Source organism: Lepisma saccharinum, chromosome 4, assembly GCF_977018435.1.
Source record: "Lepisma saccharinum chromosome 4, izLepSacc3.1, whole genome shotgun sequence".
Classification (NCBI taxonomy): Eukaryota; Metazoa; Arthropoda; class Insecta; order Zygentoma; family Lepismatidae; genus Lepisma; species Lepisma saccharinum.
In genome coordinates, this window is record NC_139232.1 from 87,617,796 (window position 1) to 87,644,688 (window position 26,893).

A 26,893-nucleotide genomic window follows, 5' to 3' on the forward strand; every position below is an offset into this window, starting at 1 on the left:
ATGATTTTTGCTTATGTAGAGTCTTAATAATCTAATTAACTCCTTGTTGTATCGTTCAATAGGATTGGCAAACGGAGAATAAACTGAAGTTGTGATATGCCTTATTTTAAATTCTTCCACAAAAGTTTTCCATTCTTGTGACTTGAATTGCGAACCATTATCAGACAGTAGACTATTACATACAGGATAATGATAAAAATATTGCAGTTTAAATTTATTAATTACTTCTCTAGATGTTGCTTTCCTTAAAGGATATGCCATAAGAAACTTAGACATTACATCTATTACAGTCAATATAAATGTGTAACCTTGAGATTTCGGAAGTGGTCCTATCAAATCAACTGAAATCAAATAATGTGGACTGGTAGAATAAATGTGTAAATCATCCTTTTCATTTTTCAAAACAGCTTGTTTAGTTCTGGCGCAAGTTAAACAATTATTCAAATACTGTTTAATACTGCAGTTCATCTTTGGCCAATAATATAATTTCTTACATTTACTGAAAACCTTTCTATATCCAAAATGTCCTTGCATATCATGCAGTTTATGTAAGATTTTCGGTATTAATGAAACTGGCACAACTAATCTCCAATTATCTTCAGAAACACATTTTAAAAATAAAATGCCATCTTGGAAAGCATACTGAGTCTTACAAGACTTGGAAAGATTTCCGTTCTCTATCTTCTGAATTAAAGCACTACAATATGCGTCACGATGTTGAGACTCCTTCCAGAATTCCAAAGTATCTTCTTCAATAATATCCAATTTTAAGTTATTAATAAACAACTCGGATAAAGAAATATTTCCTGTAGTAGTATCGGGATATCGACTTAATGTGTCAGCCGCTTGATTGTTTACTCCAGAAACATGGTGGATATCATAATCAAAACCTTGCAATTTTAAACACCATCTATTTAAACGTGGATTTAAAGTTCTTGCTGACTCCAGCCAAGAAAGAGATTTATGATCTGTGAACAAATTAATTTTAGTTCCTGCTACATAAATATAAAATTTCTCAAAAGCAAAAATAATTGCTAAACATTCGATTTCATGTGTACTGTAAGACAACTCATTACCACGAAGAACTCTACTTGCATATTGAATAATCCTGGGATTATCTTCTGGTGTCTCTCCATTTTGCCATAAAACACCTCCAATACCTTTCTTTGAACCATCTACATTTATGTTAAAAGGTTTAGAAAAATTAGGCTGTGCTAAAGCTTCTGGAGATATAACCAAATCACGTAACCTTTCAAAAGCTTCCACATGCACTTCCTTCCACGTCCAGAGAATATTCGACTTTAGAAGTTCATAAAGCGGATGGGCAACTTCTGCAAATTTATTCACGAATTTTCTTCTCCAGTTAACTAAACCCAAGAATTTTCGAAGTGACCTTTTGTTATTTGGTGTTGGAAAATTTATTATAGCAGAATTCTTGCTACTATCTACCTTAATTTCATTTCCAGAAACAATATGTCCAAGGAAAGCAATTTCTTTAGAAGCAAATTTGCACTTTGAAAACTTGATGGACATATTAACATCTTTCAATTTTTGCAGAACAGCTTCCAGGTGTGTTAAATGCTCCTGCCAAGTTTTACTAAAGATCAAGAGATCATCTAAATAGCAAACAACAAAGTTGTTGAATTCTCTCGTGAAAATTTTGTTCATCCTGTCTTGAAAAATGGACACAGCAGATCGTATGCCGAAGGGAAGATATCGAAATAAATATTGTCTACCACGATATGAGAAAGCAGTATAAAGATGTGATTCTGGAGTTAATGGGATTTGGAAATAGCCACACGATAAATCAATAGAAGAGAAATATCTTGATCCCAAAAATCGTTGTAACATTTCATGAATTGGTTCAACTCTAACTTGAGGACTGATGACATGCTTATTCAAATTTCTAAAATCCACTACTGGTCTCCATAAACCACCTTGTTTTGGCACAATGTGTAGAGGATTTAAATATGGGGAAGATTCTTGATATATGATACCCCAACTTTCCCATTTGGCGAGTTCTTCTTCTAAATTCTTTCTCCTAGAAATTGGTATAGGATAAGGTGCCGTGGCAATAGGTACGTCACTGTCTAACTGTATCTTATATGGTTCTACCTTGGCATGTCTTGGTTTGTCAGAAAATTGTTCGTGATAATTCCATAAGAGTGAAAATAAATCACGTTTCTGTGAGTCACCGATATCTTCAATTGTAAATACTTTCTCGTGAATATCCCTCTGGGAAGGCATATAATTTGTTTCAATATCTAACATATGTACATATTTCAACATTCTACATGACTGGAATTTATTCTCAGTTATGTCAGTATCGTGCTTGACATCAGATACAAGCTTGTCAGATTCAACACTTATCGTACTAGAATTCTTATTATCTAATGTTGTACACACTTGCTTTCCTGATGAAGTTATTAAACTTATATTCTGATTCCTAAAATCCACAATTGCCTTGTACTTTCGTAAGAAAGGAACACCTAAAATAATGTCTGCATTAAGTTCTTTTAAAATGAAAAATTCCATTGGAAAGTATTCGCAGTCAATCTGAATATTTATCGTCTTACAACCGACAATTTTGCACTTTTTATTTCCAGCAAATCCACATAATCTAATGTCATCCACCTTGTCTAACGTAAGATTACCAATACATGATAATATCTTGCACCAAACCTCATAATTCATAACATTTGCTTGGCTACCACAATCTATTGTACAAATGATAGGCAATTGACATATAATTCCATGTACAATTGGAACTTCTGTTAAAGGTACAGGAATATCTTCATCGTTAATAACCCAGTCAGGTTCTTCCTCAAACCATTCTAACAAAAAATTAATTTGCAAGTTACTTAATGCATTTTCATTGGAAAATTGCATAGCATCACAAACATTATATGAATCATTTGACTCTTCCTTGTGCCTCTTGTAGGTGGTGCAGAGGGAAAGAGGCTCTTCCGACTGCCACTTTAATTTAAAGTAGATTGCCTTTCCAACTGCTGTTGCCTAGCATCATTAAATTGTAAAGACTGAACACCAGAAGTTGGATTTTGAGTCAAATTAGGATTTACACCAGTATTAGATGTACTCGTCATTATATTACTTTGCATATTGCTGGGCTGATTCCTCATTGCATCACTCACCACTGGCACATCTTGATTTTGTGGTGGACAATTTTCATAAACAGAGGGAAACAAAGATCTGTTATTACTATAGTAACCATTCCTAGAAAATCTGTAATTAGGCTGCCTAAAATGAAGACCATTATCTTGTCTGGAATTCTCATTCGGGATATTTCTATTATTATTACGGTAAAACCTGCCAGTATTGTAAAAATTCCGAGGAAACATCTGATTTCTATTCCGTCGGAAATTTCCAAAATTAGTAGCATTACTTTCATTATATCTTGAACTCATAGATTGGTTTACATTGTCTGAACTATTTCCAACAGAGGCACCCAAATTATCAGAAGGCAGAGTTTGAGTAGAAGAAGAACTAGTACTTCTTGCTTGTCGAATATTTACTTGTCGTACATTTAATCTTTGATGTTCATTCTTCTTAAGACCTTTGTTAGACTTGTCGCAATCTAAATCTTCAGGTAAATGCATAAGTCCTTTCCTACTAGTTCTAATAACATCTAATTTACAAAGCATATTTGTAAGCTGATCCATCGTCTGAACACTATGACAAGCGATATTGTTAGCAACATTATCAGGCAACTGGCTCATTATCAATTGTATAACATCAACATCATTCGGATTGTTCACTAAATTACAATATGTAGAATGTGTTTTTAGTGCAAAGGTTTCTAAACTTCCATGTGCATTTTGGTCGTATTTTTGATTCCTTAAAACAGCTAACTGTGACTGTAACATTTCGGGCGAAGCAAACTGTTGAATAAACTTACTTTCGAAATCAGTGTAAGAACAAAAATATATTTTGTGTGTTCTAAACCAATAAGCTGCTCGATTTGTAAAACAATTCTGAATGCTCTGCAATCGTTTATCAGCAGGAACTCCTATCAGATCTAATGTTGAGTTTAATTGTTCCAAGTATTCTCTTGCAGATTGCTTTTCAACTCGACCTGAGAACTTTGGTAATAAAGACAATTCATTTAACTTCAAATGTCTATCTTTCCTCATGTACAAGGGCAAAGAATCAGAGTTCGGTCTTGCATTACAATCTTTTTGAAAATTATATGCACCATTACAATTTTCTATTCCATTCACAAATGCACTATCATGAATGTTTGGTGACTGTTGATTATCAGCAAAATATGTGCAAGGGTAAGAACGATTAAACAGTTTCCTTCTAGACTCATCGTTCTCATTATGAGAATTAAATGCTCTCTGTGTATTATTCATTCTTGAAGCTGTGTTATCAGACCTGTCTGGATGAATTTGAGTATAATTAGTAGAACCGGAACACCAAGTGCAAGGATAGTTTGTGTAATTCAAATTACAATATCCTCCATAACTGCGGAAGTCCTCTGGCCTACCTAACATATTTGATGTTGTTTCAGGAAATGCGTTATTCGAGGAAACATCAATGTTATTCTCAGTTTGTACTCTGTGTTCCTTTAAAATACAACTAGATCTATTCATACAAGAGCAATTAGAATTTTCTTGCGTCTTTCTAGCATTATGTAAACTAGATTGTTTGCGATTTTGCTTCCAACTTACATGCTTAAGATGCGGTTCCCTTACATAAAACGTCTTTACTTTAGTAGTATCCGTAGAGTTAATAGAACTTCCATCTGAATCACTCAAACCAGAATCATGATTATGACCAGTTCCAGAATAATGCCTTACATTTAATCTTCTCGATTGGCGATTTGCAACATTATCATTACCATGAACTTGAGTGTTCGTATTAGAATATTTGTTATGAGAAGTACTTGTAACAGTACAATCAGCACCACCATAATTTACATTAACTGGTTTCTGCATATTATTCTCAATGACATCAACACGCAATGCAAGCTGTTTCAAATTATTATCGTACTGATTAACAATTTCGAAACACTGTGAAACCTTGGAATCGAATGTTTCAACTTGCGAACAACAATCATCAAATCCACATTTGAGTTTACCTATATCGTCTTTTGCACCTTGCAAAGAACCTTCAATTTCATTTATTTGTTTCTCACGAAGATCTTGTATACTAAGAATGTCTGATATTTTACAGTCATAATTTCGCATGCTTTCTTGCAACTTCTGGTTTAATTCTGCATTTGAACTTACACACGTTTCTACTAAAGATTCGATTCTTATTGCTACATCAGAAGCCAACACGTCTATACGGTTATTAACCTGCTTAAAATCAAAATTCATAGATTCAATTTTAGACTGTAATTCGACATTGGAAGCTTCAATTTTGGATTTCAACTCTTCGTTGGAAGCTTCAAGCTGAGATTTTAAATCTTTGTTGGAATCTTCAAGCTGAGCTTTTAATTCTTCGCTGGAAGATTTCAATTCTCTATTGGAGGCTTCAAGCTGAGATTTTAATTCTTTGTTTGAATCCTCAAGCTGAGATTTTAATTCTTTGTTTGAATCCTCAAGCTGAGATTTTAATTCTTTGCTAGAATTAACTACCACAAACTGAATGCTCTTGATTGTTTCTAGCAGATCGTTAAAATTAGGACTAATACTCTCTTTGTAAGCTGACAATTCATATGGATTATAGCTAGGTTCACAAGATTTACAAAAGTAATTCTCTACCGTAGTAGAATAAATAGACCAATGAACAAGTGACAACTTAAGACAAGAAAAGTGAAACCATGAAAGACATTTATAGCACTGAACAAATCTGATGTCAGCTTTCGTATCACCACAACATTCCACCTTGCGAGTACTGGTATCAGTCTTATCATCAGAATTAACTTCTTGACCTTGAACGTTTGTAAACGTTGCTAGATGTGTGCCCTCGTATTGCATAGCAGTTTTCTTTCTGCTACGAGATTTAGATGAATCTCTGGAAGACATTTTTCATTAACGAAAATAAACTTACACACTTAAATACTTGAATATAAATCAAATGCAGTTAGAATCCGCTTCAATCCCAGACCTACTGAGATTATATTTCACATAATTCATCCGAAGAACTACTTAACTTCAGAGTCCTGTCACACGGTCGCCACTTTTTGCTATTGTCGTAGAGGCTTGAGCATTTTATATTATACTCAGTAAATAACTGTTCTACTTCACAGCAAATTATGAAATAACAATAATGAATATAGTTCAAAATCACAACACTGTTCTCTGATGAGTATACTTATTATTTTCACTGAATAAAATACATTAAATTATGCACCAATTACTATGATTCGAACTATATGCAAAAAACGTTCTTGTTATCTCTCTTCAATTGTTTTCAACAACTGGTTGCTACGCAACAAAACAGTATGCTATAACATTTCCTTCTTTTTCTTTTACACAAGAAGTGATTATACATTTTACAATTTGAAAACAGTCACAACTCTGGTGCATGCGTGTTTTGGATCCGCCTGTGTTTACTTACTCGTGTACTCGCGTGTGCATGTTTACACTGGTAACGTCCAACAATTACGATTATTGATCGTCCGTGCCCAATCCCCGCATTTCCTTCCATCATCCCGACCTTCCAGAGAGGAACCGACGAAAATATAAAAGAGAGATGACCAGAGGCTACTAAAACTTGTTCGAGTGGAGGACATGGACACGATACCCGGGGCTGCATTACCGAAATGGAATCGATTTGCTTTTGCCGGATGAATTTGCAAATACCAGAGGCATTCATCAATTTGAAGCGAAAGCACTGGAGCTGTTGGTGCTGGCGTGTTGAAAGACAAAACAGAATTATTTGTTCAGGCAGGACTTCACCCATTTCAGCTCTGTTGGTCGGCTGCAAAATCCTGCCCAGATTTCAGTGTTCGTACTAAATCACGACAAAGTTGAACTGTCCAATTTGGTGTTTCTGACCTATTGTAACGTTGGTCCCTCCTGTAATCCTTTGTTTTTTTTATGCGCCTGTTCTCGAGTTCAGATAAAACTATCAGTTTGTTTTTTTTTGGGTGGAGGGTCTCGAAAAACTTGGACAACATTTATATTAAAGATAGAGATACTGACACATGCGAAAACTGTCACATTTTAAAATTCAGCCAAAACTGTCACAACATATTCAGACAAGACTGTCGTATTTTTTTTTTTTTTTTTTTGATTCAAACAAATCACTTGCGAATTTTCGAAACTCAGACAAAAGTGTCACAGAATTTTAGGCGTAGATGAAACTAAGACAGATTTTGTTAGATTCAGATAAAACTTTCAGATCGCACTTATATTAAGGATAGAAAAACTACCACCAAATCAAAATTGTCTCAATTTTAGATTCAGATGAAACTCTCGGATTTTCGAAGTTCGAACTCTCACAGAATTTTTGAGGCTCCGATAAAAAATTTCCAAAATTTTGAACTCGGATAAAACCACCACAGAATTTTTTAACTCGGTAAAAAGTGTCATGGATTTTTTAAGATCAAGTGAAACTGTTCTTAATCCACCAAATTCGCCGCTGTCTGATCTTATTCCCATTCAGACTTCGCTTTGCTTCAGTAGTTTCTTCTTCTAGTCCTCTATTTTGCCATTGGTTTGCTACAGCTCTTCATCGCCTGAGTTAATTCTTAAACTTTCTATAGTCTACGAACATGATCATCGTCTTCATTTATATGGAGCATAATGCATTTGCATTCCTGAGTTTAGTTGTGTTCTTTCTCTGCATTCCTGTGTCGGAGTATGTGCTCAGTCATTTCTATTTATTACCTTATTATATTCCATATGTTCGTCCTTTCATTCACTCTTAGCTGAATATCTTCTTACCTCAGTCATCCATGAGATGTTCAACATTCTCTTAGCACCACATTTGTAACGTTTCCACAATTCATGCTTTCTATTCCAATAGTCAAGTGCATCACACCCATAAAATTTCAATAGTATCTTGTTGATACCAATATTTTCAGGTTTCTGGCAAGTGTTGGACATTCCCTTCGGGACATCAGATTAGAAGTTATTGCCACAAGACGATAGCGGCGGGAGTACCTAGATACCATTCCAAATTTTGAGTAATCCCTCAGGACGTACGTGGTAGTGAACATCACAATATGCTTCCCCAAAAGAACAAGACTCTTGTGAACTACGAGTAGATAATTAGATCACCAACCACACAGCTATCCAACCCCAAAATTACCCGATGTACCCTTGTAAGCTATCACCAAAGTTTCTGCATTACCATGCATTTGTTCATCAACTACATCTGGCTACAGAGCGAGCAAGCTCTGTGGCCGAGGTCCGGAGCCGAAAAATCTGCAGTATCAGCTGCTCTTACCACCAGATCGTGGACTCCTGAATCATTCAGTGCACCCGGAAAAGGAAGGGTGCAAAAGTTAGGGAGGGAAGGGGCAAGCTAAAAGCGAAGAGGTGGATGGTGGGGGAGGAGACCCTTGTGGTAGCAGAGCCATGGTTAATTCATTCCGAAACTAGAGGTCGTGAATAATGGCCGCGACCGCAAATTATTAATGATACTTGAGAATCGGAGATGATGCATAGTGTTCGAAGTGCTGCAGAGGGTTGACAGGATGAAGTGATGAGCAAAACGTGTGAAGATTGAGGAACTTTTCGGAGCTATATTTCAATGAACTGTCATCCTTCGTTCAAGGGTGTTGTGTAGCAGATGATGACTGTTCATCACGAGGTGGTTTCTATCAGAAATTGTCGGTCAAGTGCTGCACGTTGAGTATCACAGATTGGGGTTGAATTTTAAGGTTTCTATCAACAGACTGATCTTTGATGCAAAATATAAATCCAGGATGATAACTACACTTACTTTGAAAGTCGGCTCTAAAAGCGAGGACAGGGGGGGCACGTGCCTCAGGATCATAGTCTGTGCATATTATATTCCTCAGGTGTCTCACTTACCTGGGCTTGAACTGCCGGCATGAGAGTAATTACAGTATAGTTTTCGTCTCATGTAAGACTTTCAATTTACAGTCTCGGACTTTTGCCGACCGCCGTGGCGTAGTGGTTAGCACACCACACTACGACGCCAGGGGTTCCGGGTTCGAATTCCGGTCTGGACATGGGTGTTATTTGTGAGTGTCCCTTCATCAATTTCTCCATATCATCACTCATCATCCCTTCATCAATTTCTCCACATCATCATTCATCTTCCATCTTTGCAATTAGCCAAAAGTGGGAGAAATGCGAAGTAAAATAAACCAAATCAATCAGGGTTTAAACCTGGGATCCTTGAACTCTAGAATGTTACTCTAACCAGTCCGCTACTGAGGCCGGGGTAGACTTGTCTCGAAAAAAATATTTTCCGCGATTTTGAAAGGGTATTGTCCGTAAACGATAAGAGAGTTCTTATTGATTTTTTACGAGGTGAACAGAAACCCTCAATAGTGTACTTCATATATTTTGTATTGTTGTCGTTGTTTTGTTTTGCGTCACTTTTGACTAATAGCGACGATGGAGGTGCAGGGTGATTATCTGAAATTGATTAAGACACACCGAGAACTAGCATTTTCAGGCCGGGACTAGAACCCGGAACTATCGTCACACGTGATGTAGCCTGTCTTCATTAGATAACAAGGCCGTTGCCGTGTTCTCTGTGGACACGATTGTGGGAACACTACAGTGTTTACCATCATGCAAGTTCTTTATACCTTGAAGAAAAAAGAAATCCAGGATAAACATCATCCATTTCAGTCAGTGGAAGGTTTCGGGCAAATCCATCTACCAACCCAGCAACCAATGGCTTGCATTTGAAATGAATACCATTATAATCTAATGAAGATGTGGGGGAAAACAGGATTTCATCCAAACGCTCATCATCTCAGCGGCCTCAGTGAATTCACCTGGCGGTTCGGGGAGGAAGCCTGTAGGAAAGAGGTAAAAAAAAAAAAAAAAAAAAAAAGTTGACAAGCCACTGCATTCCTTCTGGAAGAAAATAAACCATGTGAATGGCATGGAACGAGTTATGGTGTGCGTACAGAATTTGAAACATGCCGATTGTAACAGAACCGGAGCTTTCTCCAGCTGGATCTTTTGTCGGATCAGGAATGTTGCACTCTTCGTGGACATTTCGTTGTTCCTCTTTATGGAGTGCAAGGACAAATTGCTTCATGCTTGTGCACTCTGTTGCGCAAGGCCTACTTTGGTTGGAATACCCGTAGATGAATTGGCGCTGATAAAAGGTTTTCCGCTAGCTTGATGGTGAGTTGCGATTTTGCATGTTGGTATTTCATGAATGAACTCGTTAGTGCTGTGCTTCAGCTGTTGTGTTGTCGTGGAAACAAATCCTAATTGAAATGTTTCCACTCTTTTTTTTGTATAATTAATTAAGGTGCTTGAATGGTGAGTTGCATACATTTTTACGGTTTCGTATCTAGTTTTCGTCTGTCTCGAAGGCAAAGCGCCAACCTTCGTGGGGGAGTGGTTAGCACAGCGCGTTACGACGTTAGGTGTCCCGGGTTCGAATCCCGGCCTAGCCAGGGGGGTTCTTTGTGAGTGTTCCTTCATCAGCTTCATCAATATCGTCCCTCATCTTTGCACTTAGCTAGAACTGGCAGACAATCGATTTAAAATTAAGCCAATCAATCGAAGGAAAAGTTTTGATTTCGTCTCGAATTTGGAAGTAATAATATACCATGAAAGTGTGGAGGTTTTTGTTTGATTTCTCTTATTTATAATCGCTGTTCTGCCACCTTTGGCTTATTGCGACGATGGAGATGAGTGATAGGAGGGTAAGGAACATACAAGGAACACTCACAAGGAACACCCATGCCCAGGCCGTAATTCGAACCCGGAACCCATGGCGCCGTAACGTACTGCACTAACCACTCTACCATGGAGGTCAGCGAACGTGGGGGTAAGGTCCCACATGTTCTCGGTGTCGGCTGTGGAGAGATGATGTGATCAGCAACGGCTCTCGCTCTTTGTGATGCTGCAGTGTATTACTATGTATTACTATTGCATGAACAAATGTCCAGTTATTAATTGTCTAATTCTTTGTATTGCAGGTCAATACCGATCGCCTCGTATAACAGAGCATCCGTCTGACATAATAGTGGCGAAGAACGAACCAGTGACCTTGAATTGCAAGGCAGAGGGAAAGCCAGAACCAACGATCGAATGGTACAAGGATGGGGAATTGGTGAGGCCGGCGCCAGTGGACCAGAAGTCCCATCGCGTTCTCCTCCCTGCTGGTTCTCTGTTCTTCCTTCGAGTGGTGCACGGGAAGAAGGAACAAGATGGCGGCGTCTATTGGTGCGTGGCGAAGAATGAAGTTGGAAAGGCGCAGAGCAGGAACGCTACTTTGGAAGTTGCTGGTAAGTACAGATATATGTTTACCCTTTATATGTTTGTAGAGAAATTCGTATTATATGTGTAATTACGTTGCAAGTCTTGCGTCTGACGTTGAATATCAAACTCCGCCCACTCGACGTTTTTACACCTTAACGCGCATGCGCGAGAGATCACTGCGCGTGTGCTGATACATTCTTCTCCACAGGAAGTCCAGTCTATGATCGTTGAATTGCACCAATGTTAAACGTCAGACGTTATGGATGGGACCGAACTTAACAATATATAGTGTGTTTTACGGCAGACAGGCAGGGGTTTTGCAGAATTTTCTATTTCTCGGATGTATTTTCGTATTTACGGAGTGTAAGGGTAAATTTAGAGCCAAAATTATCGTAAATTGGGCCTTTGTAAAAAAGAAATTAGGGTGGTTTTGAGAAAATTTGGTGAAGTTTCTTGGTGTGTGTGTGTATAAATCACCGAGTAGAACTTGCAAACAGCCTAAATGGTATGGTGCAGGCAATGAATAACTTATTAAACTGTTATGAACGTGAAGAAGTAGAACGCACAAAAATCGCAAATGAGTCGGGCAAAGACGTCGAATCGTGTTCGTCACGATTGTTACCTTCCCTTGATTTTCACATTCTATTTGTACATCCATACCCATATAAAGGTTTATACTTCCAGTATATTCACATTTTATTATTTCAGATATTTGTGTTCACTGGATTGACTTATTTTGTTCATAAAACTATAAAATTAAATTAAATGTCTACATTAGACATGGTTTGAGTATGTCTAACAAGTTCAATTTGGCTGTTTCAGAATCATATTAATGCATTGACATATTATTGTTTGAAAATAAATATTGTATAGATGCATAAAACGTGATGATCCAATCAGTACAGAGTCTGACTGCCACGCAGGGGATTATGGTTCGATTCATGGGTATTTTATTCGAGGTGGGAACTTTTTAAGCAATGTTCCTGCTTGTAATAGCTCTGGGATTCACCCAGCCTCTAAGAAAAGGCTACCTGAAGGGTAAAGGCGACCGGAGCGTAGTGCTGATTGCATCACGCCCACACGCCCATGATTCCATGGCATCTTAAAATGCGCAGAGGGTTTGGTTTCTTTCCTACTTTACATTAACATAAAGCGTGCCATTGTATAATTTATTTGAACATATTTTACCAGTTTATTAAATTAAGTAACGTATGAACCTAAATAATGCAATGATTTCGCAGTTTTCTCTGTAGGAAAAACTGTAGGAGTTAAGTTATCAACTGCTGCTGCTACTGTCTTGTAGAGAATTTTTTTATGTTAAACCGGCCCTAAGAAAGGCGCAAACACTTTCTAGCACGGTATGAAAAGGAATCACGTCAAAGCTCAAAGAAATAGTAGCAAAACAGACTGATAGTCCAAAAACGCATTATACTTTTGTTGCACCCTGTAGTGCCCATTCTTGCGGTTTGCGTGCGTGTGATTGAGGCTTTGGTGACTCGTGCCCCGGGAGGGAGGGACGATCGTGTATCCTATGCGACACACACCGACACGACACCGCGATAACCCAGCTGGGCAGGTGAAAGATAGTCTACTCCCCACCGACACGTTAGGGCAGCGAAAATAAATCCCATTCCCCCCACGCCACCAGGCGGTAGCTTGTAATAAAAACTCACGACAAGAAGCATTCAATTTTTTATCTTGTTTGTTTTTGAAAGTAAGCTTAATTATTGTAAAACCTCTTCATGGACCTTCGTGCGTTCTATCGTGGGACAGCGTGTTGAAAATAACAGCCGATAAATGTAATGGCTATTCCTGTCGCTAGTCTTTAGATCTTCCTACGAAATATATTTCCTTGCTTAGGAGGCTTAAGAAGGCATTATTTATTGTTGTCTTCCATACACGGCGTGGTTACTTTGTTACAAGCACATTAAAAGCATCAAAAGTGTTGTAGGCAATCAAAAGCTGTAAAAAAGACTACAACTGATTAGCAAAGCATCAAAAAATAGTGCATGTGATTAGTAATCCTGCAGAAAGTAGTGCATTTGAAAATAACAGCTGTAAAAAGCAGTGAGACTGATTTATCAGAAAAAAAAACCAGTCCATTCCATCTGATTAAGAAAGCTACAAAGAACTAGTCTAAGTGATTAACAAACAATGCTGCAATAGTGCATCTGATCATCACAGCTGCAAAAATTAGTGTGGCTGATTGATCAGCAAAAGTAGTGCATCTGATTAGGAAAGCTACAAAAAGGTAGTGCATCTGATCAGCAAAGGGCAAAAAGTAGTGCATCTAATCAAGATACAAAGGTAAAGTGTATGTGATCAGTAAAGCTGAAAAATTAATATTGTAGGTATCAGCAAAAGAGCAAGACAGAGAGAGAATGCACTGATCGTCATAGCTGCAAAACTGCGAATGCACTGATCATCAAAGTTGCAAAGCAGAGAATGTGCTAATCAGCGAAACTTCAATACAAAGACTGCATTGATTATCAAAGCTGCGAAAGAATGAATGCACTAATCAAAAGCCGTTAATCAGTAAAGTCACAAAAAAAGTACGCCCTGAACAGCAAAGGCTAGCTGACGAGCATGTCTGATAGAGTGTTAACTATCGAGGCATTCTTTGGCAAAATTAAACGTACAAGTCTTATCATGCCGAAATACATATCATCTGAAAAAAAAATGGTAGGCTTTACAAAATTTGATAATTTTGAACTAATAATTTGGTAACCGTAAAGGAAAATGTGACCAATTTAATTGGTAATTGTAAACAAATGTGCATGATTTGGTTGGTGTGAACAATCTTCGTTGCATATTTCATAAAGAAAGGTGTGGTTAATCAAAAGAATACTTTCCCTCCGTGTAAGTATCAATGGTGTGTACTATACACTGCAGCTTCTAAAGCGCCATTGAATATGGATGGATAAAATATGAAGAAAGTTTCCCCGTAGGATACCATAAAGAATTATGGTTCCATATCATCAAAGTGGGCGTTTTTCACGACAGTCAGACCAATTCCATCAATAGACGCGATTAAATAACCATGCCCAAGTTGAATCCACGGATCTCGTTCGCAACTTTCCCAGTTCACGGTGCACATCTGTCGCAGTTTCATTTATTTTTTCTTTCTTTTTACCTCGCACTCTCTCAAGCAATGTGATTATTTTGAAAGCATTGCCTTGTACGGGCGAAAGTAATGCGTGCTTGTACACTTTCCACCGAGTGTGCCCGCAGATTACAGTCGAAACATCGAAGCGGCTCTTATCACGCTCCCTCTTCCTCCGGTAGCGAACATGTCTTTTGTGCAAACCTCTACTTCCTATTTCCACCTTTTCCCTTACAAGCAAGTTCCCTTCTTACATCCTCTGAGAATTTATCCAGGGTTCAACCGCAAGACGGCTTACAGCTTGAGCTCAGAAGACGAAACAGAACAAGAGGAAAATTCATCATGGCATCTTTCCTCTAAAACCTCATTCTTTAGTCTTCCAGACGCACTATAAAGCGAGCCCATTTCGCAGTTAATTTTGAAGTTTTCATGCAGCTTGTTCGCAAACAGCATTATATGGCGCACCGCCGTTGCCCAGATATTCCTAACTCACCTGGCCCCGAGAGACAACAAAGAGCGTTGCTTAGCAACCGGAAAATACAGAAAATCCCCTCAGGTCTTCTTTTCTTCTCGGCTTGCAGCTTGTGAAAAGGTCAATCGCAATACAATTACACAACATAGATATCTCGGGCTGTTGTAACGCAGTTATGGCATTTGCATATTCTAATTTCCACAGCTCGTTTAAAACTGTGTCCTTCATTTTTAGGAAAGCATCATAGTATCCTTGCTAGTTATACAGCAAATTTGCAGTGAAGACTCGATTAGTCGATTTCATGTTGGAGATGAATGATAACACGTTGAAATCCTTAACAGGTCAAGCGCATTACGCGGATTTTGAACAGAGATCATTGGTATTGCGAGATTACACCCACCATACGTTGGAGATGTATGTAATGATGACAGTAGGTCAGTTTGGAGCAGGGGCGCCGACTTGTCAAAATTATGGGGTGGAGGCTCTGATCACTGAAATAAATTAATGAATGACTCTCTCTCTCTCTTTTTCAAGTTTTGGCTTCAGTGTTCAGAATTTCAGAAATGCCCATGAATTCCTCAAAAACATCAACTTTTTTATTCACAGTTTGAATACAGAATATTAATTGTCCACGGATGGATATGTCGCACGTTTCGTCAACCATAATAGCATCCGTAATATATCAATGATTTCGTTCTGAATGTCATGTGAGAGCCATTTGTAGCCCGAACGTCCCATCCACTACCCTAGTTCATGCACATTGTCTTTTGGAACTCTTTTAGTAAAATTTTAACAATATTCATAATTACATACTTAGTATATAGTAATAAGTCATGTGTTTTGCTGTTTCTGGTCATAGCCCTCCAAAAGTTGATGGATTAATCGTCTCAGGCCCCCCCCCCACCAAGTTGATGGTGTAGAACATTTCAAATGTGTATTTAAAGTTCAGTTCATGTACCACAATTCAAAGTTAACTTTACAAGAGAAGCAAAATAATACATTACATCCTCTTAAGCAAAATTATTTGGAGGGGCTCTGCACATTTTCAGCACATTTAGGCGTAGAGGCTGCTGTTCATCATAGGTAAAACAATTGATAGACCCTTATGTGAACTAAGTTTTATACTTCTAGGTCTTATTATTTATGATAAGCTATATCGTTGCATATTTCACTCTAACCCTGCATCAGTTGACGTATGTGTGGGTTATTCTCTGCTTTCCCGAAAAGTGTCTTCGCGTAACAAATATTCAATGTTAGTGTCTTTAGATTGTGGATTTAGTCTACGTATTTCACATTTTACGTGTTACTAGTTTTACGCGTATTTTACGTGTCAAGTAAAAAACCTTTTTTTTTACACGTATTTTCCCAACCCTGTCGTTGTCGTCATTTGAGTTTGAAGTCTACTTTATGACAGTAAGGCTAATCGGGACTGGACCTACAATTTAAAGTGGGATTCGAACTACTATGTGCCTCCACCGGGTCTGGAACCCGGACCCCTTGCTTACAAGGCTCCATGTCGTCAGATTTTGTCAAGAGTGCTCTCACAACGCCTATGATGTCTATCGAGTCTAGAACACCTCTACCAATCAGAACAGAAGTCCTGTACATGACTAAATAATGACGTGTTAAATACACGCAGTTATTATTGATGAGACGAGAACAGCCTCTGTGTAAGATCAGCTTACGTTAAAAAAAACCAAAAAAAAACCCAAGGGAATATTGAAAAACAAGTAAACTGCGTATCAAGGGAACATATGATGAAGACCTTGGATCATATTCAACTATATAATCCAAAGGTATAAAGAAGGAGGGAACGAATCCATATATGTTCACATGTAGACGCAAAAACAAAATTTTATGGTGGAAAAGGGAGGAGATATCGTTTCGCAACACTTTGAAGATAATTTGCACCATTCGCTTCTGCCTGCGAATTTCTCCTTCCACTCTATAATCCAAAATCGTTACGATCTGCATCAAGGCCTTCCGAAATTTGCATACATCTCCGTCCAGACAAGATGCCCTTGTTTAGATATCAAAAGGCTGCAATTAGATGGGCCAGTAATTACAATTCTCAATTTGCCCCCGAGGAGAAACAGAAATCGCATTCCAGCGACGGAATTGCCGTTTGATTTCTACTGGAGCCGGAATCCCATCCTTGAGTGATTAAGATGTTCCAGGGTACAACTTACAGAATTTCGTAATGATAGAAGGGCTATCCGTTAATGAAACACATAATGCACGGCTGCAGGTAGGCTAAATTGCTGGATGATACCTTCTCCAGTGGCTCCAGTAGTCTCTCCAGCCCTTAATTTGTACCACGGACGCAGTAGAAACCTCGCTACATCCTCTTCCAGCAGTGGTTAATGAACTCCAGCGTCCAGGAGCAGCAGATATACATGTAATTACTAGACTTACTTCTTCTGGCGCCATGGATACAGTCATCAATTCAGTTGAATCTGCACCTGGTTAGTTACGCCTGGCTCTCTACCTGGAGGGGATTTGCAAAAAAACAAAGGTTTAGTTCCGCACTGCTTATGGGTAGAGATGGAATGATAAACGAAAGCAAATCCTAATTAGTAAAAATTTGCTGACAAGGAACAAGCGAGAGGTTACCAGGGATGATTGCCTAAAAGTTGCTTGCTTGAAAGAAGAAAAAAAGTCTTACATTGTTCCTTCCCTCCGGCGCAAATTGCTAACCGCAAGGCTGTGGTCCCGCCATTGAAGGTTTTTTTTAGGTGATTGCAGGGTGGAAGAGCTCATACGCATTTGGCGTGGCAGTATCCGCGTTGGATCATGGCCCCGTAAAGCACGATGAGGAGACTTTAATGGCCACATACTCTTTTTTCCCTGGCCACCCTCTGGGCGTCTCGACCAAAGAGGCTTTTATGCGGACGGCGTCTGCTTCGGTTTCTTTGGAATAATGTGGCAGGTATCCCCAGGCTTGGATGACGTCAATCAGACATAGGCCTCTCGTAATGTTTATGTGTGTTGGTTCCTATTTTTAGTCTTGTTGTATTGCATGCTTTCCCTTCAGATGTGCGACTGTATCCGAATTGTTTGCTTCCATTGCCAAACATTATTTTGAAACACACACACAGAGAGAGAGAGAGAGAGAGAGAGAGAGAGAGAGAGAGAGAGAGAGAGAGAGAGAGAGAGAGAGAGAGACACACACACCCACCCACCCACCCACCCACCGAGACCTACCTTCTTGTAAATGCTCTGTTCTTTCTATTTTTTTGCATTAATATTGCTCAATGATATCGTTCATACTTTCTGAAACGTACTAGTGGATGAGTTGATCTCATCACATTCTTGCAAGCTGCAGTTCAGATAGACTGCGAGGTTCATAATTATTTTCAGAATATAAGGATATTAGTCATCACATCAGTCTTAACCATATTAGAAAGTAGATACGGTCACAAAGTAGCTTTCAACCCCAGTTGAGATTACACCAGACTGTGTTCATGATCACCTGTAACTTTCAAACTGACAACAATTGAATCCAAGTCAAGGTACTTGCTTTGAACTATTGACGAAGTTCTGAGTAGCTACTTGTTGGTATATGTCTTGCAAATTGCAACGAACATACAATAGAGATCTTGGCCGCAGATCAGAACTTCCACCACATGACACTCCCTCATACCACATTCTTGCAAGGTACAGTTCAGAATGACTAGAGGTCCATATAAGCATATTAGTCATCATATCAGCTTCCATCTTCCAACATTCATTGAATTCCAGTCAAGCTCCCTACCTTGAACTGTTAATGAAGTTAAGAGTGGCTGCTTGCTACATATGTCTTGCAAATTGCCAACTAACCTAAAAAAGAGATCCTGACTTACATACCGCAGATCATAACTTCTACCACATGCTTCTAATTGTCACACCTCTTCTTCAGGTGAACTTGCACAATTGAATACTAAATGTAAACGGTGAAAGTGTCAATTTTGTAACATTCTCTGTATGATCGGATCAAGGTGAATGACCAAAGAAGCTGTCTCACATCTTAGTATGATAGGATTGTACAGTTTACTAGCAGAGGAAGATACCTCCTTTACAACTATATTATATTAACCTTTGCTCATTGACAACACAAAGAACAGAATGTGACATTTCCAACATGACACTTACACCCTGGTCTGCATTTTGCAGACAGCCGAAGCTCTATCGTCTGGACTCGCAGCCAGTGGGTGGGGCTTGTGTTACGTGCTGTCCATGTATGTTTGTCCCTGCATTTATTTCATCCTCATCTTCGCGATTAGCCAATAGTGGCAGAACAGCGAAATAAAATAAATAATTAAAAATGAAATTAACAACATGGCACCAATTTTTTAATTCCCGGTTTTCAATTGTTAATATTGCTACCGTTTCTAGATAGAAGAAAGGTTTTGATAAGATCGTTGGACATGAAGCTGTCCACTTAAGAAACTTTTTGTTTTCAGTTCATTCAAATACGATTTCATTGAAAGCAGTGCGGGTGATATAAGTTTAAAAACTCCACCCAACGTGACTAAAGTTCCCAGTGACCTCGTGTACACCAAAGAATGCTATACATCCTGATTAAAGAAACATCTGTTCACCACGATGCCGTGCAACGTGTATGGTAAACTAAACACGCCGAAGACACAGTGACCTTCATAGGTGAAGCCAAAACCTGGTAATTTTATACCTAAGCTATGTACATCGTCTGCTAGTGATGTCATTTGTCAACAGACTAAACATATGTATTTGGAAACCCAACGCCAACGGCATCTTCTAGCGTCTGCGTTTCGTTCTAAAGTGTACACGCACTTTAATGTGCGTGCGTGTGTGTGTATGTTTGCACCACTAACACAGCATCGTCCCTGTTATTAACCTGAAGCCTCGCTGTTATTGCAGTGCTCATTGCTTCTGGAAAAACAAGCACTTATTTACGAAGATCGATATAGCTTCCAGTCTATTCGGTGGCCATTGCGTTCTCCCTGGGTTATTACTTTCTCCGTTTGCTTTGCTGTTCAAGTTCCACGCTAATAGAAAAATCCACACAGATTTATTAAAGGGTTTGGTGGCGGGCACCGCCCTAAAGAATCACGACCAAGGTAAAATGCCACGCAGGGAGAAGTGTGTTGGTAAGGGGGAAAAAGCTTATGGAACAGATGTTGAGGAGTGTTCCATATGTTGGCCTACATGTGAAACCGTCAGGAAACTAGACCATGTAAATCCTTATTTTATCGTAATGTGTAGCGATGATGAAACAAGTAATTAATTCTTTACCTTGCTTTCTTCATTATTGAAATATGCCTACCTGTGTGACGAAGTGCTTAGCACAATGCGCTATGACGGCAGGGGTCTCAATTCGAATTCCGGTCAGTGCATTCTTTATGAGTGTTCCATAATCAGTTTCATCCTTCCATCAGTCATCATCATCGTCGCGATTACTCACAATTGGCTAAAAAACAACGTTAAACGACAAATATCAAATCATTATTGAAATATGCCACCACTCATCTGATAAGTGTGGCGCAACAACTCGTGCTCAAGGATCTGGGACACCGAATTTAACGAGATCAGAGCTTAAAATATCAATCGAGGACAAAGTTTCACTTATCGGAAGATGATGGCGGAACCAAACAAAAATGGTTCCCGTTGATGTCTTCCGAAGACTCCTAGCCTCGAGTCCCGGCATGGGAAAATACATGAATAAAGTGACTTAGAATGTACACTCCGAATTTTGGTAACAACGCTACACTCTGCATATGACTTGTCATCGGTTCCATATTCACAGAGCCTGTCCTCGTGGTGGAGCACATCGCGCTACGAAGCCAGGGGTCCCGGGTTCGAATCCTGCCCTGGGCATGGATGTTTACGAGTGTCAATTCATCAATTTCATCATATCATTACTCATCCCCATCATCGCAAGTTAGCCGAAAGTGGCAGAAGAAGCGAAGTAAAACCAAGCAAATCAAACAATCAATTAACCAAATTCACAGAATTGTTCAGTATGTACTTGTATATATTTCAGTAGACTTAAGGACGTGGTAAGTACGAAGGGTGTAAGCCAATAGCAACCGGAGCAAATGACCACGCACCAGACATAAACTAATACAGTAGTTTACTGCTCATCGCACGCCCTTGAATTTATAAAAGCCAGCGTATTATACTCCCCAAATCCAGCAAGGGCTAGTTATTTAAAGCAAAAGTAGTTACTCCACATTTCAGTCCTTTCTAACTCCAAAGTTACTAACGTTTTAGAATTAACAAACTCTAGGTTAACATTTCTGTAGTTGTGGGAATCGGATAACAATTGTGAAGAAAAGGTTTTCCCTTCTTCATTGCAAGATGACTTCATTTGCTACCAACATAATGCATATTGTATACCAGATGCAACACAATAAATTCCCTCAAATGTCACCATCAAGGTGGACTGATTTAAATCTGGTGATTTTTTTTTAAAAAATCACTAATTTAAATCGGGTGATTTTTTAAAAAAAAATCACCGATTGAAATCACTTGTAAAAAAATATTTATACAATAAGATATCAGAATCACTTTTGGCGTAATTACAATAATCTCATAATCATTTAATGGTGTTTATTAGGCTCTAAGAAATGAAAAGAAAGGAAATGAAATATATGTACTGTTGGGGTGAAGCTCATTCGAAAGGATATGTAAACTGCAAACATCCTTTTATTTCTCTTGATTTAAAACTCAATATTTTTTTATAGGCAAAAATAGGAAGCATTTTGTGTAGAATAATATACAAAATACTAATCATGAAAAACAGTAAATAGTGTTACTATCATTAAACTGTAAAAAAAAAAACATGGTAGTTGATATTTTGCAAACTATCAGTAAAGAAATTGTCAGAATTCAGTACAAAGACTATAAGAAATATTGTAAGTTACAATTATACAGGGTGTCTCATAAGTAATAGCACAAACTGACACAGGTGAAAGTACACGTTAATAGAAGCAAAAAAGTCTCAGTAAACATGGGACTGCAAACGAGCCGCCACTGACTTCATTTCTTGTAAATGTCGTCCTAGTTGGTAAAATGCTAATAATGTGTGCGAATGTGTGGTTACAAGCCGTCATTGATTGCATTTTGTAAACACCGAGTGCTTTAGGCCTACTCCTTGCACGGTCCGAGGTTTGCAGAACAGTAGTGTATATTAGGCGGTTCAACGCAATACTTTGTAGGTATCCTCTTTTTTTATCAATTGAATATCACTTTTTGACATATTTTGACAATTTTTTGTCAACGTTTTAGCGTTTAGCGATGTTTTTAGTACAATTTTCAATTCAAAATTTTTTTTCCCACTCATACTTGGTAGGTATATCACGATCTTACGTGATACAACTTAACCTATCTTTTTTTTCTTACGATTTTTTAATTTTTTTACGATCCTAAGTGATATAACTTAACCTATCATTTTTTTTTATTTACGCACCGAACTAACCTACAAGGGATTCTGTTTGTTTTAATATTTTAAAGTTTTTTCACATATTTTATATAACCTTGTTGATTTTTTTTTTAGTATGTGGCAATTTTTGTTACGAATATTTTAAAACTGTTCCGTCACCCTCTCGTTCTTCACGTCGTGGACGAAGGACTTCTCTGCAATGAGGATGACGCTGCACAGAGTATCGGCAGGCAGCGCATCGTGGAACTCGCAGACGACCTTGATGTTGGTTCGATCGTTGACCACTACCTGCTTCCTTTTCGTGGTATTGATGACGAACATCGGCCTGCGTGCTTTCAATTCGCTGGGCGCGTAGTACATGTCCACGTTTCCCTCGGTCACGCGCTTGTAAGCGGTGTAAGCTTCGTAAAGTTTTAGGTAATCGTCTTTTGTCATGTCGAGGTTGTAATTCTCGCGCGGGAACACTTCGTTGCGTCCATTTTTGAGATAAACGTTCTTGATCTTGCAGTCGTCGAACTTGCTGGAATCTTTTTCCTGGTTGTTATCGCGCCCGGTTTGAAAGAGCACTACGACGAAATCTGGCATGTCGAACTGTATGTTGTTGAACTGAGTCGTCACGTCGAATTCCATGTGACTTCCCGACGCCACCTTCTGCACGCACTGGTAACCGTGAAAGTGAATCGACACCTGCGGACTTTTCAAGATCTCCGCTTTGTACTTGAGGGCGTAGTTCGTTTCGTATTCCACGATCGGCATTCTCAATTCCATGCTCCGGATGACGCATTTCGCCGCTTCGGGTAAAGTGTTGGCTATCGGCGTGCCGTCGGCGTTCAAGTTGGTGTATCGCATCAGTGCATCGTTGTCGTTGGCCGCTCTTCGAAAGGTGACGCGCAGTCCTCCCTTCCACATGATCTCCTTGTAGTCCGAGAAGAAACCGGGCAGCAGACGCACGGGAAAGAGCACCGTGTCACTTGTCGTAGATATTTTGGTTCCCGCTTCGAATCCTCCCGCTTGATAGTATGCTGCGTCCGTTTTGGATAATTTCAACGTTCCCACTGCTGTCGACGTGATGCCTGGATAATCGATTCTGTCGATGACGGTACCGTGTTTCCTCACCTCCACCTGCGAGAACAGGTGAGGCACGAAGTTGTCCACGAGTTTCAAATTTGCATTGGGCGGAAAGGCTTCTCCGCTTTCTTTCTTCACCACGTCGAATTGAAGGTAGAGGTCCGCTCTGTGAGGATGAACGAACCCGTCCCCTACGTCCACGTCGTATTCGATCTCCCTGTTCGCCTCGTTGAGATTGGCGAACGTGCGACGGTTGGGAGGGAAAGATTGCAATTCGTAACTTTCGATTTGCTCCATTCTCACTATGTGTGTTATTTATTATACGCTGATCTCCACGATGGCAGTGGTCGTTGCACCTGCGAAATCCACCACCTCTCCTTTCTCGTTCGTCACCACCAACTCTATGTCGTCTATGCGGTTGCGACATACTGGAAAATAGATCGGCGAAGAGGGCGTGTAGATGATCGGTTCCATGAACTCGGAACTTGGTTTGAACGTGGCTATGATTCCCGTCTGCTTGTGACTTCCTAACAATCCGTCCGAAGATTTCGTGATCATTCCTTCCGCCACGTTACAGTGTACGTTCAGAGTCTCTATGGCCAAGAATTTAGGAATGTTGGTTGCTACGTGCTTGATGCCAGCTTCGAGTTTCGTGTCGTTCTCGAAACCTAAAAGTTCTCCCATGGTGCCCAGGTCCACGGTCTCCGTCGCCGACACGATTTCCACTCTGTGCGTGACCGAATTTTGAGAAAGGTACGTGCCTTTGGGTAACTGAGCTTGCAAAGTGGAAAGATTGTATTGGCCAGGCGTGACGACGACGTGTTCGCTTCCGACGCTAATTTTGTTGTTGTGATGCGTGACGTTAGGTATGAGGTACATGCTGTAGAATGCACGCAGAGCCACGGATTTAGGATAGACGATGTCGTCGTGCAGCGTGAGTTTCAAGATCGAAGATTCGCTCGTGAGATGGAACACGCCCATTGTCGTGATGCTGTTTCAGGTTCCACAGTGCTTTCTGGAAATCTTCGATCGTAGGGTTATTTATTTTAGAGAGAAACGCGAGCACGGAGAGGCAGAGATGACCGCAGTTCACGTCTCCGAAATCTTGAATGCGTTCGTCGTTGTAGTATATAGAGGTTTTGTTCGTTTTCAGATAATGGACTAAATTTGTAGGTGGAACGCCTCCGAAAGAATCGAAAACGAATGCTTTGTTATTATCGTTTTTGTGGTAACATATCCAATGCGTGCCTGGATTTTTTTGATTGTCCAAGTTGACTACTCCACATTCTCTTCTTTTGACGGTTGAAGGTAACGAGTCGGACATAAAAACTCCTCTGAAGTGTTTGATTCGTAACGGTTCGATCAGAGATTCAATGTCTCGGTTGGTGAGTGCTGCCGTTTCTTTTTTTTAAACTTTTTCATCACGCCCTTTCCTCCTTTCTTCTCCATGGCCAGGTTGTGACGTTTCTGTTCTTCCAACTCGGCCTTGTTCTTCTTCGAGTCGATGACGGTTTTCGCGATGGCGGCACTTCCGCCGGCCAAACTTCCCACGGCCCCCAATGCTGCCAGGATGGCCGGGATGCTGAATATGAAACCTCCGATCTTTTGCTGTTTTCGCGAACGCTGCAATCTTTTCAATTGAGGTGTGCTGAGCAGCAATTTCATTCCGTGTCCTTTCGACAAGCAAGAACGTTTCTTCTCGCGTTGTTTCTTGGTGAGTAACCCATCGAGGGCACCTAGATTTTTTAGATTCGAATATGGTATCTGGTACACGACACCCTTGGGCTTCATGTTGATGCTCTATGTGTTATTTTCACGGTATGTTATTTATATATAAAATGTTCTGAGATTTTTTTTCAATGGATGTTATTTTATATATACTCCGCGTAGCCCCGTTACACAAATTCTATTACATGTTTTGTTTTCTTACCAAGAAGTTCCTTTGTCCCCTTGTACACGATTCGAGTTTTGTTCTCGATTAAGATAGCTAGCTTCTCGTCGGATAACATGTTGGCGTATCGATCTGGTAAAAATAGACTGTATTGTCCGTTGAGCAACAGACGCACCTTGGGACCATACTGGGTAGAAACGATTGAACCGGAAGTTATCGTGTAAGGTTTGTCGACTTCCAATTCCTGAATTTTTACATACTCGACTGACAAATTTAGCATTTGTTTTAATGCTTGGAGGTCACTCATTTTTTCACTCGTCATATCAAAGAGAAATTTCAGGGTGTTAGAGAATTTTTTAATTTCACAATGTGTGTTATTTATATATATATTTGTTTCACGAGATTTTTTTTTTGTATCGAATATTTTTTTTAACAGAGGAAGAAAGTTCGTGCTTCCGAAAACGCGATGATGTGCGTGATGATTTCTTCCGTCTCCTGCTTAGATTTTCTCCAATCATCGGTGCCCCGTCTTCTGCTCTGCCTCGCCTCGTGCAGTTCGTCCAACCTCTCGTTTAATTTTTCCCCTGCAGCCAACAGAAGAGTGTCGAGATCGCCGCATTTCATTCCACTGATCTCCCGAAGACGGTCCTTGAGAACTATTTCACAAGGGATGCGAAAATCCGGCGTTGATCTCGCTATGATTACAAGTTTATTAACATCTGCGTTAACTACCTTTTTGAATATTTTAGATAGTAGTTCGTGCGGCATATCAGTTATGCAAGCCATGTTGTTTTTGTTTTTTTTACTGTATGTTATTTATATACCCCACCCCAATTTTTGTTTTGTGTTCATGGCGATGGTGGTACCCAGTGCGGCGACCCGTTCACCCAACGATGCGTCTCTGCTCACGAACCTTTCGAAAGCTGCATGTTCCAATTTCTTGTCTGCTTCGTGACGTGCGTCCAGATTCGTCTGCGTGGTGTTGTAGGCGATGTCGTGATCTTTGCATGCCGCGTCCAACGGATTCACACCCTTGTCTCCTCTCTCCAATCTTTTCTCGAGTTTGGTACCCGGTCCGCAGTACTGGTAGCCAGGTAGATGCATCTCGAAAGGTAACTTGTTGATGATGTCGTTCACGAGTCCTTTTCCTTCGGCCACGTTCCAAAATTTCGGAGGCAGCGTGTTGATGATTTTGATCAGGTAACCTATGCCCTTGTCGTCGTTCACGATGAAGTTGGAAAGTTTCGTGCTGATCATGTCCACGATGCCAACCTTCTCGTTGTAGAAATTACGATTGCCTGCATTCTCTTCGCCGGCTATCACCAACAATCGGTCCACGAGTTTCCTAACGTCGTCCACCCAAACGAATTCTTTGGGTAACGTGTTGTAGCGTTTGACGCCGCTGCCTGTTTTGACCTGGTTCCAAATCGGTTTGATGAGATTCCTGTACTTCTCACCGCTGCTCGATTTCACCCTATTCTGCGAGGCGTCGTTGTTCTGGTACAAGGCATCCGTCATGATCAGAATTTCCTTGTAACTTTGGTAATCTTCGTCGGTGTAATCTTTCGGCTGCTTTTTGGCGACGAGTTCCCACAGTCCCACCGTACCCGGATAC

The 26,893-nt window shown here is 39.7% G+C and overlaps 1 protein-coding gene across 3 annotated transcripts in view; it reads left to right on the plus strand.

Moving 5' to 3' along the window:
- The window catches only part of LOC145986642 (roundabout homolog 2-like), a 499,251-nt gene that overhangs the window by 120,318 nt on the left and 352,040 nt on the right, over positions 1-26,893 (plus strand). For all 3 annotated transcript variants that reach the window (XM_083120903.1, XM_083120904.1, XM_083120905.1), the window contains exon 2: positions 11,060-11,368. In XM_083120903.1, the coding sequence (XP_082977029.1) occupies positions 11,060-11,368 (309 nt within the window). The remainder of the gene's footprint in view (positions 1-11,059; positions 11,369-26,893) is intronic.